General features: G+C 40.1%; 2 protein-coding genes across 7 annotated transcripts; both read left to right on the top strand.

Annotated features, from left to right (window-relative positions):
- Positions 1-2,482: 2,482 nt before the first annotated feature.
- Positions 2,483-15,203, top strand: prom (prominin). Of its 5 annotated transcripts, none has more exons than XM_068289945.1 (19): positions 2,483-3,021; positions 5,164-5,524; positions 7,037-7,092; positions 7,167-7,399; positions 7,471-7,658; positions 7,845-7,940; positions 8,928-9,139; positions 9,338-9,494; positions 10,148-10,676; positions 11,507-11,798; positions 11,887-12,140; positions 12,911-13,336; positions 13,391-13,600; positions 13,680-13,823; positions 13,897-14,076; positions 14,144-14,323; positions 14,441-14,524; positions 14,599-14,664; positions 14,974-15,203. In XM_068289945.1, exons 2-19 carry the CDS (start codon positions 5,260-5,262, stop codon positions 15,089-15,091), a joined length of 3,690 nt encoding a protein of 1,229 aa, XP_068146046.1. In that variant the 5' UTR covers positions 2,483-3,021; positions 5,164-5,259; the 3' UTR covers positions 15,092-15,203. The 5 variants fall into 5 exon arrangements, with proteins under 5 accessions (XP_068146046.1, XP_068146045.1, XP_068146048.1 ...); XM_068289944.1 differs by having other exon boundaries at positions 14,971-15,203; XM_068289947.1 differs by having other exon boundaries at positions 14,890-15,203.
- Positions 5,608-7,000, top strand: LOC137576699 (NSFL1 cofactor p47). Of its 2 annotated transcripts, none has more exons than XM_068289951.1 (2): positions 5,608-6,326; positions 6,414-6,552. In XM_068289951.1, the coding sequence occupies exons 1-2, from the start codon at positions 5,756-5,758 to the stop codon at positions 6,479-6,481; spliced, it is 639 nt and encodes a 212-aa protein (XP_068146052.1). In that variant the 5' UTR covers positions 5,608-5,755; the 3' UTR covers positions 6,482-6,552. The 2 variants fall into 2 exon arrangements, with proteins under 2 accessions (XP_068146052.1, XP_068146051.1); XM_068289950.1 differs by having other exon boundaries at positions 5,612-6,352; positions 6,414-7,000.
- Positions 15,204-15,372: the final 169 nt, after the last annotated feature.

Below are 15,372 nucleotides of genomic sequence, written 5' to 3'. Positions count from 1 at the left end.
TTTTAGTCCAGCTTGGCACACAAGCTGACTCCATGGTGAGTTAATGCATAAATGTTTGCCCGTTGTATCTCAGTATAGACAAATAAGTTATTTGTACGGATTTCAATGGATTTATGAGAATGGATTTTCGACAGATTATTTTAATATCAAGAAACTAAGCCAATGAAGAGTTCAAAAAATATCAAGAGAAGCAGCTTTTCTCCAAGTTGTATAGATTGCGTAGCATTTTCTAGACTTGTAATCGTTGTATACACCCAGTCCATATAATGCCTAAAATCTACAAATTTAATGACCTGAGCTCTTCCACACCTTTGGATGCCACCAATAAGACCAACGAGATTTTCTTTACAAATCAGTGGACCGCCAAGATCACCAGGACAAACTTCACCATCCTGCATAGGTAAAACGCATAGGTTACCCTTGCGTTGATAGTGCTTAATAGACTGTTCACAGCTTTCATGTGGAGTTATGAGAACACCTAAGAATAGTAAATCATTGGAAAAGGGACCGTGGCTATATACCTGACCCCATCCCATGGTGACACAGGATAGGCCTATGGTAACATTTAGCATTGATCGAAGCCGGATTGGTCTCACGTTTTCTGATTCAGGGGGAATAAGTTCGGTTAGACGAAGTATAGCCAAATCGTTTTTCAGGTAACGCTTGTAGTTAGGATGTATAATTATTTCATCACATCGACGGTATTCATCCTTACTGAAATGATCAATCCGGCGACTACTGCCAAATACAACCATAACACCACGAGGATTCATAACGGACTTGTACTTGCTGTGGCAGGAGAGTAGAGAAGTTGGCAAGGTTAGCCAAGGTAAACATACTGAACTTTGCTTATCACTTACTCAGTAAAACAGTGAGCCGCTGTTAATATTTCGCGACGACTCAAAACAATACCTGTACAAAAGTGATTATCACCGTTATAGCGAATCTTGTCGATAGTTCGTATCGATACTACATGCCGACTAGCAAGAGCAAAATCTGAATGAAAGCCGCCGGCAATTAACATTTCGAATGACTCCTCATCAAGATCGGAAATAACGCCCCGGTTGAACCAGCAGCATTTTGGTAAGGACGAAAAAATCCAAACAGAAAATAATATCGAGCTTATTCTCATTGCTTACTTTGTTTAATCCATGAAACAATAATGTAAAATTAAAACAATGTATGTTGTGTGTTCAAATGAGTGAACTAATTTGTGATCAAAGTTACTTAAACCACCCACTAATTTCGTGAATAGGAAAATAAAACAATAGGGCAGAACATGACTATAATATGTGACTAAATCAGTTAGCAATTGAGTAAAGTGTCAGAAAGTTGCCAAATGAGCAGGGATCAAAGAAGTAAGTGAATCCCTGTGAAGTGCGCAGTTTGACTCAACTTTAGTGTATGTGCACATATGAATATGTTGAATATTTCAAGTCATACCTCGCATACTTAAGGGATTTCGTTTTACCTATCCATCCATCAGTTCAGTCAGTGGGTGCATATTTCATGTCCATTGCAGATACATAAGTGAAAGCATTTCCCCCATGCATAACAAAGGACTACAAATGTAGAAAGGACTACAGCACAGAAGGGAATATGTGATACAAAGAGCCAGAGATGGCAAAAGAAGTCAATGTCAATGCACAATGCCAAATGACAGTTGCTCCGGCGCTTGTCATAGATAAAATGCAACCGAAAAATGTTTTGCATTCTCCATCACCTTCACACATTGCCATTGCATGCAATTTTACAGACTTAAAGTTTTTAAATCATTGCCTCCAGGGCTACCTTAACAAAAATTCTCAAACATAAAATGCATAAATCAAAATGAAATTGAATTTTAGCCATGAAAAAGCATTGCATACGCTAAGGCAACGCGTCCTAGTCATCGTCCTCTAAAAGTGTCTGAGTGTGTGTGCGTGTGTGTGTGTGTAGACACCCGCTGTGACAATATGTGTATGTATGAAGGAGACATCCTCGGCTCCTTATTCCTACCACCCGCCATGAGCCACTTTTGACTGAATGCACGCTGTTCGTCGTTGTTGCTAGTGAGTGGTGTTAAGAAAAACTTTGTCTGGCTTTGGCGTTGAATGCTGAACTTTAAAACAAAGTCTACTTCCATACTTTATGCAAAGCTCAAGAGAAGAAAAGAAAAACTACCAAAAAATTGCCACTTGTTCTTACTTATGAGCTATATTACCACCACGAACAATGGCCAACAGCTCCATAAGCTCCACACACTTTAAATGGAGACACTGGAGTGAAGGAGATAGCAAGCACGAGATGAGGCCACATTAAATGCAATTGGAATTCCAGGTTTTCCACCTACATACGTGTGTGTGTGTGTTTTAGCTTTTCCCGCCATTACAATTTTCACCTCTACCACCACAATATGGGAAAATGGAAAAACAGAAAAATTTCTAAGTTTTCTTTACCGATTATTTGTGCGAAAACTAAAATAATAGAAATCAGTCTTCTGGCGGCACTTACAATTGCAAAACGTTTCCATTTTCATTAGTGTCTGCGACTTGCATTTTTTGCAGGACCAAATTTTATCTTTAATAATTTAACTTGTTACCTAAAATAAATAAAAACAAGCGCTAACTAATTAATAAAAGCTAAACTAAGCAGAAAAACGAAACAGTAAACAGTTAATTATCCAAAAATGCAGTTAAAATGCCAACAAAAGCGAGAGTGAGAGAAAGAGATTGATTTGTAATCGATTTGTCGAAACTAGTGTCGAAAATAAACACACACAAATCGAATGGCATGTGGTCCGGGAAATTTTAATATACATAGCAAAGATCAACATATCAAATTGAAGGCATTTCAATAATAAATGCGATTTTATTAAACATTGAAGTTGCAATGCAAATTTTTGTGGAAACTAAATAAAACCCAACCACACTTAGCCATAACAGACAGCAGAGGGTGTGAGACAGAAAGAGACCCTGGAAACACAACGACCCACCGAACCACCAACATCTATTAATTAATTGGAAACGGCAATCCAACGAGGTGCGTCTGTATGTCTATTATATGTTCATATAATCACATGTACTTAGAGTTAGTAAACTTCATTCACCATGCAATTTATTAATTAGTAGACGATTCTATGCATCGGTGAAAATTAGAGCGCTGAATCAACGTAATCGCTGTGAACGGAAATGGTTGTCAGATGTGCGAAAAAGTTAGATGAAAGTTATGAAAATCATGGAAATGGGACAAAACTATAATGTGGATTATGACGACTTTTGTTTATGTCAATACCCGAAAATCATAAGAATGTAAAATCCATTTTTTCTACATACGGTTCTCTAGCACTTTTTAAGAAACTAAATTTGTGTACATTGTTTATATACTTTCTAATACATAAATTATAGTAATTAATTCAGTTTAATATGTGATTATCCGTTTAATACAAAACCCGCCGTAAATATCGCCAATTTTAAGGCTTTATGTTGATTTAGAATCATAAAAACAATTCCATTTAAAGCTTAATAGGGTGTAGTGTCTAAAGTTTAATATTGTGTTCCCATTTATTCCAGTTTATTTGCATGTAAGTGTGTAATGGGTGTGCATAGAATTTGTGAACTCATGCTTTGAACTTTGTCACCTTTGCCGGTTAGTTATCATAGAACGGCTTAAACACTAATATGTCCCTCACCACAAGTGTGGGAGTAAAAGAGAGAGTGTGTGTGTGTTTGCCTTTGGCTTTCAGCAAAAACACACTCTAGGCTTGTCGCAATCGTATCAAGTTGCCTTCAAAAGGGCTCAATTCAAGCGCGCCTTGAATCGTCCAAGAGCCTCTTCTTCTCAACAGCCACCCCCCGATTCAATGGGGTATCGAATTTTAATGACCCACTTTCCGGCTCAAGACTATTTAAGTTTTACTCGTATTGGTTTGGTCTAATTCTGTCCCAGTGTGTTGCAAATCCCAGAGCATTGCAATTAGTTGGTAGTATTGACGATATAGTCAAGGAAAACTAACTAACTAACGAACAAATGAGTTGAAAGGCATGAGCAAATAGCAGAGGAGTAGAAAAACTTGAGAGGCTTCCACCAGGCCCTCCTTACACCCCCTCCTTCACACCCTAAAAAGTCACTGCACCTAAAAGAGGGAGACCTAGGGGAGAAAAAGAAGATAAGTGAGAAATACGAATGCTATGCGAAAGCAAATAAATGAAAGCACAAAATGTTTTTTCCCTCTTTTTTGCAGTCTGGGAAAGTCATTACCCATGAATGTTGGGTGGCAAGAAGGGGTTAAGAAACACATTTTCTTTTTTTTTTTTTTTGTGTTTTGCGCGAAAACGGGACTGAAAATAAATTGAACATGAAATTAATAGAATTAACGACTACAAAACTCAATTCAAGGCAACAACGCTCAAACATATTAGACCCAACTAGCCCCCTGGGCAATAAAAAATACAGAATGGCGATGAAAATGGTGAAGAAACAGCAATTTTTATTTGCCGAATGAAACTGAAGTGTATTCAGGTGGACTAAATGGCAATTTTTGAAAATTAAATACGGAGAAAACATTTGGATGCATTGAAAATAGATTTACTTGGTTATTTGTTGTTTTTTATCATTTATGTAAATATTAGATTTGTAAACTATAGTTTATAAGCTTTCTAATCAAATGTGTATCCCTTTCAAACACCATATCTGATTCAACAGGGCATACAACATCTGACATATAAATTGAATTCTTAGATGGTACCTAAGTGTTTTTCTAATAGAATATGAACAAAATTCAGTCAAGTGTCGATTTGTAGTCACTAAAAGCTAAAATAGATTTTAAAAGAGCTTTAAGACTTTCGCACAAAATTCATCTCTAGGATTTTATTAATTTTTATCCCATATAAACATATAGCATATGTAATTGATGCGAATTTTGTAACGATGCCATATGGGGGTTACATTGGCATACTCACATAGACACACACACACACACACACTCACACATTCATATGAATGCATAATTGGAACATAAAATACCAAAAATATTTCACAACAATGGTGTCTGTCACAGTGCTCCCACTTCTCATTCTAAACATGATAGAAAAAGCATTCCTTTGTAGGTTGTTCCTCCCTACCAGCCCCTTTCTCTATCTGGCCGTCCATTGGTGGTTATTCCTAACGTTCATTCATTCACAGTACACAGCCGCAAAAGGAACGGAAAAGGGAAAATAGGGAACTAAAAAAGACATCGAGGAGAAAGGGAGGAGAAGAAGGTCTAGTCCGGCCCAGAAGATGGACCAGCGTAATCTAACACTGCCACCGCCAGACGCAACAACAATTATGTCCTCGTCATCAGCCATGGCCATGGCGATGGCAAGCGTCGCAACAACAGCGTCGGCCCCAACAACATCAGGCATAGCAACAACAACAGCCTCAACAACGCCAGCAACATTTTTTACATACAGCATACCAGGCATGGACATTTCTCCGGGGCCATTTATATTCACCTACGTTAGTGAATTTTTATCGCTTATCACGCCCGAGGAGATGCCGCTGGGTAAGTAATGAATGTGAGGTAGACATTTTTAATGGGTTAGCAACAATCCCCCCTTTGGAAACACTCCCCCTGGTTATCCAATGAATTCTGAGAGGCCTTAGATACATCGTTCATACATACACACATCAAGAACACTCACAATGTTTATTTGATAAATTATACAAAATTGGTCAACAACTCGGACGGAAATCAGTGGAACCTGACGACCCGGTCACCTCCAATCCACCACAAATGTCCAATGAGCAGAAGGTGGACACATTTATGAAGAAACATGGCGTTAGGGAGGACATTGCCCGTCAATATCTTACGGCAAATGGTTGGGTACTCGACCAGGCTAGTTTCAAATATGAATCCGATAAAGATGGACGAAATAATAATCCAACTAAAGAGGATACCGCCAGTTTGCCAGATCCGCAGTCCCTACATTCTCTGATAAGTCAACATACTAATCGAAATGCTGCCGATAAAGATGAAGGATATTTTGCTGGAGCCTCGGAAAGTTCGGGTCATCAAATTGGAGGTCCCAAACGTGTGAGTATAGAGAACTCCACGCCAGCTCTAACCACCAATGACAGTGATCGTAGTATACGAGCCTGGGGAACGGGAGTACGCTTAGGCAGTGCCCATCCCATTAATCCACCGCCAGCACGCAGCGATTCCGAAGATTCGGAGCTGCAAACTGAAACGGAACATACAATTGTGGTGCTACATCTATGGTCCGAAGGTTTTTCCCTCGATGATGGTTCGCTGCGACCCTATGAAGTACCAGAAAATGAGCGTTTTTTGCGCGCGGTGTTACGTGGTGACTATCCCCATGAGATGCAAGAGGTACACAGACCTTTAGTCTTTTCACCTAGTTAAACTTCTAACTTTTCTGTCTCCCCTACAGTTTGGTCATCGTGTGGAGCTAAGTGTACAGGATCATACAAACGAACGTTTTCGTCACCTTTCACGTAAACAGTTTATGGGTTCCGGACGCCTTTTGGGCAGTCCATCCCCACGTGTAGAACCAGCCACCACCTCTCAGTCAATTCCAACTGCCAATTTGACACCCGAACAGCGGGCCGAAAGCTGTTTGCACTTTAATGAAAAGCTACCAATGACAGTGATTCAATTGAGACTAGCTGATGGCAGCCGTGTAGCAGCACGCTTCAATCTTACTCATATCATAGGGGATATCTATCGTTATATACGCCTAGCACGACCTCATTATTCGAGTCAACGTTTCATACTGATCACAGCATTTCCACGTCAACAATTGGATGAAACAGACCCTCGTACTTTGGGTCAGGCTGATCTGCGAAATGTATTGATCATTCAACATTTATGTGAAGATGTAGACGGAGAACAAACGCAGTCTGATGGTGAACCCGTTTGAAAGTTAAATAACTCTTACCAACTTTTTTAGAGGGAAACTCTAAACTATCTTTGTTTTAAGTCAAAATTTCGGTTAATATAGAATCTGAACAACATGAAGTGTGTCTTAAAGTTCAATCAATTTATCAATTTCAGAATCCATGCGGGATGTGCTACACAATAATGTCAGTCTCATAGACTTTGCTTCCAATGTAAGTGAGGATGAAAGTGTTTTCTCCTTCCAACTATTAATCCTAGTCCCTGTCTCCATCTATCTCTGCATTAGGCTATTAAAATTGAATCGGGTTTCTTAGCCCTAATGAGCATCTTTGCCATTTTGGCTCTGGTTCCCCTTATTGCCACCTGTGCCTGGTGCTGCAGTCGTCGCTCCACCCAAGATGAAATCGATCAAATACGTAATGCACCTGTACACATACGCGATGAGTCACTGGAAGAGAATCTTCAGTGCCGTAAAAGTGCCGGCTTGGTCACACTATGGATAATCTTTGTCTTGCTCACGTAAGTGCGCAATGTAAAGTGACGAGAAAGTAAGGAGTAAAAAACTTTTCCACTTTCATGGCTGTTTGCAGGTTGAGCGACTTTAGCATATTTTATGCCAACAGTCGACTATCCGCAGGCATTGAAATGTCACCCGAGATGGTCAAATCGGCTGTTCATGATGTGGAGGTCTTTCTGAAGGATACCCATTTACAAATCAAACACAAACTGGATAATGGCTTTCATGTTTCCGTGGAAAGAGTCGTCAAAGATTTGGAAGGTTCGAAATAAAGTTTTGTTTTTTTCTCTTGCCAACTTTATTCAGTCTTCGATTCATATATTATGCTAAAAGTTGATGCATTGCATTTGGAGTTATTGCAACTCCCCCGTTCTCCTTGCCATTTTCCTCTATCTTTCTATAGCTTGTATACATGTGTGCCCTCAATTTGCTGCATTCTTTTCACAGACGTAGATGTTCTCCTTGGCGAACCAATTCAAGCGGAAATATCTGCACACACTGGCCTCGAGCTAGCATATGATTCATTGACAACACTCAGCCTGGGTGAGTAGTATTCATTGGTTAAGTGCTAGCTTGGCTTTACTTGACCAAATGCTGCGTGTTCGCTACGGACTTGACCCAAATTCCTCATTGTCCACATTGTGGTTGCATTGACGGAGGGAGAAAAAAAACTGAATGGAACAAAAAAATCGGGCCTATACATTTGAGAACATGGTCAAGCAATGTAGGGGCAAGTCAGAGAAAAGCAAAGGCCGTCTCTGTAGAACCGCACGCTGCACCCAACGTTACATAATCAAAGTTCCCCGACAACAATGGTTGAAATAGTTCAAATATCAAATAGACAAAAAAAGATAATAATTCTCTACTTAAGAGTACTTGCGAAAATCTTACAATAACATAAACCATTTTGTCAATGCTTTTCTTTAAAAGTAAATATCTTTTATTATGATATCTAAAGCAAGCAATACTCGCTAAAAGGATGTTGAACAAAGGTACCTTTCCATAAACCAAACAGCAACGCATTACAAAAATTAAAAATAAGGATAGCAAAAAATGTATACGTCAAAGGCTCGGGTTGTGCGATTCGGGCCTCAACCGCAGGAACACAACAACTTTCAATATTTTATTCCTGCTTCCTATAAAGAAAAACATTTCAAGTGTTTGAAAACTTTGGTGATAAAGTTAATAGAAAGTGGATACAATTTATTGTGGTGATATTATGAATCGTAGAATAGAAACTCTCAATCAAGACGAAGAACACGATTGTTTGCATTTTGTGGCATTCAATTGCATTAGAGCAGCGGCTCCTTTCAACAAATACGAAATACACGACCAAAGACAACAATAAATGCAACAGGAGGAGGAGCAAAGGACAAATGTCAAGATGACAGCTTCCAACTTACTTATATTTGCACTACTAGCTACAATGTGCAATTTGGTATCCATGTTCTGTTATAATAATATTTTCATGGGTATTCTTTTGGGTCCGCCCCTTCCCTCTCTCTCTCTCTTTTCCTGTCGTTCGGTTAGCCAACGCGGAGCTCATCTATCGCGTGCTCATGCTTCAGGAAACAGTCGGCCGTGCTCTGAAGCTCTCGCAGGAGGCAGCGGCACGCATGGAGGAGCTGCAAATACAGTTATCCGTGCTACAGCGCCAATGCACTTACCGGGATCGTCCGCTTTGCGATACACTGCGTATACGCAGTTTCGAAGAGAATGGGGTCGTCGATGCCCTCAAGACGGTAAGTCTTCTTTACTTTCTATCTTTCTCTCTCTGGTCAAGAGGAGCAGGACTAGAAATATATTGCTGGATGTTTTCATTTGATTCCTTTTGCCTTATGTATTTAATTTTCGCCCTTATTTCTTTCCATCTCCCTTTGTGTTATGGCATATCCTATTTCCTGTGCCACTCTGCGACGACAACGTCGACGATTTGTCAGCTGCAAGAGGACCAGAGCATCTTTCGTATGCGCTACTTGGGTGAAATTGAATTTGGTGCAACTGTCAAAAATCTGACATCGGAAGTTGGCGTGTCACGTTCCATTTTCAGCAATTTCCCGCAGCAAGTTAAACATGACACGGCATATGAGCGAAACTGTAAGTTTGAAATAAACCAACAACCGGAAGTACGAGACTAATAACAATTTTGGATACAGCACTTAAATTTCCACTTTTTAACCTATGTAGTAATTAGTTAAACGTGGAGATTTTAAGCTTATTCATTTTCCATTTCAAATTCAATTATAAAATATAGATTAAAACTACGTTTTTATACCAATTGTCGAAGCTTATTGTTTGCCAATTCCGTTGCTTTATATCGAATCTTTGACGCTCTAAATGCATCAATTCAAGAGTAAACTAAAATCTAATTTTAAAGGATTTTAAACTCAATAGAGATGACAATTTGTTTGGCTTGCAAGCTGTCTGTCGGTGTCTGCTTGAAACAACAGTGCTATAAATCTATTAACCAAATCGAATAGCAACAATGTTGGGCATAAGCCAAGCCAACACCAAACTCGATTATAGCGTCAATTTAAATGTACAGTTCAATCAATAGCACACTCATACACATAGACACACTCACCTGAAATGTGTCGAATTCCGTATTAAAGCGAAACATAGTGGATGGCAAACAAGTTTCGACACAATATTAATTACTGTCACCTGTTCTGGGTTGGCTAATTGAATTGCCCAAAACACTTTCAACAGCAGCTTCTCACTCAATTTGACTATGTCTATCTCTTTTTTAGATACACTGGAACAATTGGCCAGCATAAGGCATCGAACAACAGCCAATGCCCAATTGTTGACTTCGACTATAAATGCTCTACTCCAACGTCTAGAGCGAACTTGGCCAAATCTGCAGCCCTTGTACAATGATCTCAAGGATTGGGCCGACGCATATTGGAGCATTGGTTGGATAGCCGGTTTGGTCATAGTCTGGGTGATACTCTTTATGCTTATGTCGTATTGTTGCTTTCTCTGCGAATCAAATACCAAGTCGGGAGTAGTCTTTTTCGTGGCCGTAATGATTATATGCCTGGCCAGCATTTGTCTAACCGTCTATGGTATAATATCCTTGGCTATTGGTGGCAATACGGAAGTATTCCTTTGCCGATCACTCTATGGTGAAAGCAACTATGATATGTTGGGTAAGCTTTTCGATAAACCGGGCTATGTATACGAACGGGAACCACAAACTGGAATCATTGGTGAGCTACTCCGTCCGGCTGGCGTTAATCGCTCTGTGGTCAATGTTAGTTTGGGCAAAGCTCTCAGGTAAATATATGTATCTAAATACATGTAGCTAACAATGGACACACACACAAGTCACCTGCCCTTTCTCGACCAAAGTTCCAACGAATTTTGTTATCCAATTACCTTGATACTGTACGTGCCTGTAATTTCGATATGCCCCTTGGAGCAATAGAAGCAAATGATTATTATTAGCCCCCACTTAAGTGTTTTATTATATAAGCCAATTTGTAGTCATTTTTTTGTACACTTTTCCTTCAAATTCCTTGCATTGAAGCATGGAACTGAATTTGTCACTATTTTGAACTGTGCCCTCCTTTATCCCAACCACATGGAAAAGTGGAGAATGTGTCAGTGTTTCGTATCGTACCACAAAGTTTTGAAAGCCCAATGAAATTTGCTAGCCACATGGCACTCAATTTTATGCAAAGAACCAATGCACCAATCGTCCCTTTCCCCCCACCCTTTACAACTGGTTCCATACATAGAGTACTTGTAACCGCAAATTTTAAGCACGATTCCAATTATCTGCACAGATACAAAATGCACAAGGCCCAGAGAGAGAGAGAGAGGGGTGAAGGTCTGTGGATGAGGTCTGTGTGCTGCATATGCATGACCAGTCACCGAACGACCCATGTGCTTGTCCTGCTTCTCCTCCCACTGCATGTAAGCTTACAGATGATAGATAGTTCGAGTGTGTGTGTGCGTTTGAATGGTAGATTTTGTTTTTAGCCAACAAATTTTCTGACATTTCTCTTTGACAACTTTTGCAACCAACCCTCGGCCATCTACAACCACACCCACACCTAAACCCGCACACACCCACTTAAATACATTCACATAACGAACCTTAGAGGCTGCGAACAAAATCAAGCATCGTACAATGTCTTTCAATTGGATGCATTCGTTAATACCACGAAAATAGCCGATTTGAAACAATTTCCAAAAGTTTCAACTGCCATCGATGCCATATCCGTATCCGAACGTACCATGCTCTCACTGACCCAATCTATACAGAATATCTTGGAGAATATGCTGCAAACATCGACATTCAATTTAACAACATATCGTAGTAGTGTGGGTGCACCTACACCCGAAAAGGATTTGGCTACATTCATTGATCAAATGCAACGGGTGGCCTTACAGGTGATTAGGAGCAGCAGGAAGCAAACCAAACCAACAAAAATATGTCAATTTTCATCAAACGTGCCTCTCGCTCTCTCTCCCTCTGTAGATCCAAGATGTCGCAACATCGTCGCGCATGACCACCCTGGGGAGTCGTTCAAAACGTTTACAGGCATCCATATTACAGCCATTGGAGAATTTACAGAATGAAATACTTTATCATTTGACGGCATTAGAATTGCAAAGGGATCCCTGGGCCAAGCAAGTCAATCAGACACTTAACCATTTGAAGAGCATTCAGGGGTATCTGGAGAACAAGGCTGGTGAGATATGTCACAATATGACGCGTGCCTACACAGAGCGGTAAGTGGACCACAGCACCTCTCAGGACACTCCCCCCACTCTGCACTGCATCATTGGGCAAAGTTAATTGCAAAGTGTTTGCATTGTTAGCCTTACTGTGTGGCTCTTTCTCCTCGTGCGTGTGCCCAGGCAAATAAACCAACAAACAACTCAGGCAAACAACTCAAACAAACAGCAGCAGCAACAACTAGCAAACAAGCACAGGGACTTGGGACAGGGGGTGGACACAATTTTCCTGTTTTATCAGATAATTGAAAGTTGTAATCGTTTGATTACGTTGGACCAAGTGTCATGATTGCATTTTTTGCGTCTGAAGAAAAGTTTCTATCAACTCTAGAATATGGAAATGAAATAGCCAAGTCAACGAGAATGTAAAAGTTGGTCCAATTTGTTTGCAAAACATTCACTTGGTCAAATGACAAAACGCTTTTTAAAGTGAAATCCGACATGCAAAACAATAAATTATAGAGAAATTAGGGCATTTGTTGAAAAGACTTAGGAAACGGGTTAATAATCTAAGCTTAAAGACATTTACACATTGCCTTTTTATTGAGACTTACAAACTCATAGAAACCACTTTGGAATTACAAACCAGTTGGAAGGTGTAAATACAATTACTTTTCTCAAGAATGATAAGTTCGTAAATTAAGATTAAGAGTTTTTAAATGAAGGTTTATCATAAAATTAAATAAACCACGACACTCATTTATTTTAAACTCTTTGAAACGAAGTACATTTACTTTTCACCTTTTAATCCCTCGTTTTTGCAGCCTCAAAGCCTATCTGACCAGTAGTCGCGCCACTATGGAATCACAACTGGGTGATACAACCACCAAGTGTCGTCCCTTCTATGATACTTTTGATGCTAGTCGCACATTCTTATGTCGCAATATGGTGGACTTTATCAATGGGCTGACATTCTGCATATTTTTAACACTCTTGCTTTGGGCCATTGGCACCCCGATTGGTCTGAATCTGATTACCATACAAACGCGTTTAAATGTCATGCAAGAGGCCGAATCGCGTAAGAGGCATCGTAGGTCAGACCAAAGTCGTGACCGTGAAAGGGATCAGGAGAGTGGTCGAGGCCGTAAGAAGCAGCGCAGCACAAGCAGCGCGAAGAGCAAGAGCAAGAGCAGCGCATCACGAGATCGCAGCACAAGCAGCACGGTTAGATCAAAGCCAAGGCCACCACTGTAAGAAAATGGGATCATCTCAAGAGCAAGTTTAACAAGAATCCTTCATTTTAGCCGACGCACTGCCACAGAAGAGACTCTGGACTTAGCTGATGAAGACTCTACACTATCGCGACAGCACCACGAACCACAACAGGAGCAGAGGCGACAAGAGCCGGAGCGTGAGCGTGTGCGTGAACGTAGTCGAGAGCGTGAGCTAAGTCGCGGCAGGGAAATGACCAACATTGGAACACCTGTGCGTAGTCGCAGCCGCCAGCAACAGCTGTGAGTAGCCCAAAAATGATCATGTAGTTCGACGCATTTAGGAAGCTCATTTCAACTCATCTCATATTTTGGACAAAAGGCGCAACGAACCTATGGATGACAATTGGGGTGGTAATTCATCCAGTGGCCCAAGTAGAGCCAACTCCAATGAACGCGAACGTGAGAGTCAGTCTAGAAAGGTTCTCAACATTTGGCAATCTCGTAATAAATACAAGCCACCGCTGTAAGTTTAGACAAGGCCCAATCCTATCAATAAGTTTCGTCTCCCTTTCAATAGCTTCTATTTTGTGTCACAGTCGCAAGCAGGGAACTGAGGAATATGATTTTCAAGATGACCAGGCCCCCTATAATGAGCAGGATAGTGGGTGGCGTACCCAGAATAACTCAGTCAGCCAATCAGTTAGTCCAGAGCCTACGGCACGACATTGGCAGGCCCCGGCAGAGAATCAATCCAATCTTCGTACTAAACAAAAGTCGTAAGTGTTTAAAGATAGTACCTTCTTTCTGGATATCTGTCTCTCAGATATGGGTCTTTTCTCAAAGTCGTAGTACCAATACGGAAAGAGGTGAAATTATTCGTCGTCCTGTAACGCCCGTATTAAAGGTAAACCCCGATATACCGGCTGCTGTGCCCATGCCTCGAACGCCGATGCGTTTGAGGAGTAAAGTGTCCCTAACCGCTCGAGCCGTACAGGATATTGTGAACAAAAGGAGTCAACGACTGTGAGTTTTTGGTTCCTTTCGAAGACTAGTTTCCCGAGTCTTGCCATTTGCATCTCAACCATGAAGAATCCAATTTAATTATACAGTGATATATGCTTATCGCATGTTTTATTTTAGCCAACGAACTGGTACCGACGAGTTTGATTTGGATGAGAGTGAAACCTATGGTACTGGCGGACATCTAGATGCCGATGTTGCGGCGTAAGTCTAACTGATTTATCAGGTTGCGACTATAGATGTATGTATGTATATATTTCCTTTTTCATTACCCCCAGGGCACGTCGGACACCGCCACGCAACGCTCCTCCGCCACCGCCTCCACCAGCGGCCGGCTTGAACAGGTTCTACCAACGTTATTAAGTGCTAAATACATATATATATATATATATATATATATTTATATGTATATACATACATGTATATATGATTTTTTTTATGAATGCGTTTTTGATTTTTGATTGTTGGTTTAAATTTTTTGCTTCTATGTTTTTGGCTTTATATTGTTATTATTTTCATTTAATCGAATCGTAACCAATCGATACCACACAATTCTTATGTGTTCACAGCGACAAAGTCTATATATTCTGAACTTACTCCCCCCCTTTCTTTCCCTTCGCCAACCCAAACTCCAAATCGAATTCTATCAGCAGACACAACAGTAGTGAACGCACTGTACGTTGGAATGAAGCTAATGATGATGAAGAGGATTTTCATTTTGAGGATGTCGACTCACCGAATCCCATTTACTTGAGCCACAATCTCCATTGAAAATAAATTTAATGTGTTTATTTTGTATGCAATCATAAAAAATTTTGTCCAAATAGTCCTTAGAAATTACAACAAATATAATTATGAAATAAAATACATTTGTAAATGTAAATTGTCTTTTGTCTGGCAAGCATGTAACGTAAAAAACTACAGATTTTGATCAATTTAAGTTGTGAGTTTAAAAAACTTAAAACACTTTCAGATTGAACGTTTTATTGGGTTCAATAATGCAAACTCTTTCTTTAATGAGTCTTGAAGTATCACTGGCTAAAAACCCCTTG

Source organism: Drosophila tropicalis, unplaced genomic scaffold (genome assembly GCF_018151085.1).
Source record: "Drosophila tropicalis isolate 14030-0801.00 unplaced genomic scaffold, ASM1815108v1 contig_593, whole genome shotgun sequence".
In the NCBI taxonomy this organism is placed as follows: domain Eukaryota; kingdom Metazoa; phylum Arthropoda; class Insecta; order Diptera; family Drosophilidae; genus Drosophila; species Drosophila tropicalis.
Note: the sequence above shows the minus strand (reverse complement) of the source record. Positions and strands in the feature narration are given on the sequence as shown.

Excerpts from the sequence above, each read along its gene's own strand:
- prom (XM_068289944.1), top strand. The coding sequence starts at position 5,260 with ATGGACCAGCGTAATCTAACACTGCCACCGCCAGACGCAACAACAATT. Across the intron at positions 5,525-7,036 it reads GCCCGAGGAGATGCCGCTGG|AATCCATGCGGGATGTGCTA; the intron begins GTAAGTAATGAA and ends TATCAATTTCAG. Across the intron at positions 7,941-8,927 it reads ATTGACAACACTCAGCCTGG|CCAACGCGGAGCTCATCTAT; the intron begins GTGAGTAGTATT and ends TCGTTCGGTTAG.
- LOC137576699 (XM_068289950.1), top strand. The coding sequence starts at position 5,756 with ATGTCCAATGAGCAGAAGGTGGACACATTTATGAAGAAACATGGCGTT. Across the intron at positions 6,353-6,413 it reads ATCCCCATGAGATGCAAGAG|TTTGGTCATCGTGTGGAGCT; the intron begins GTACACAGACCT and ends TCTCCCCTACAG.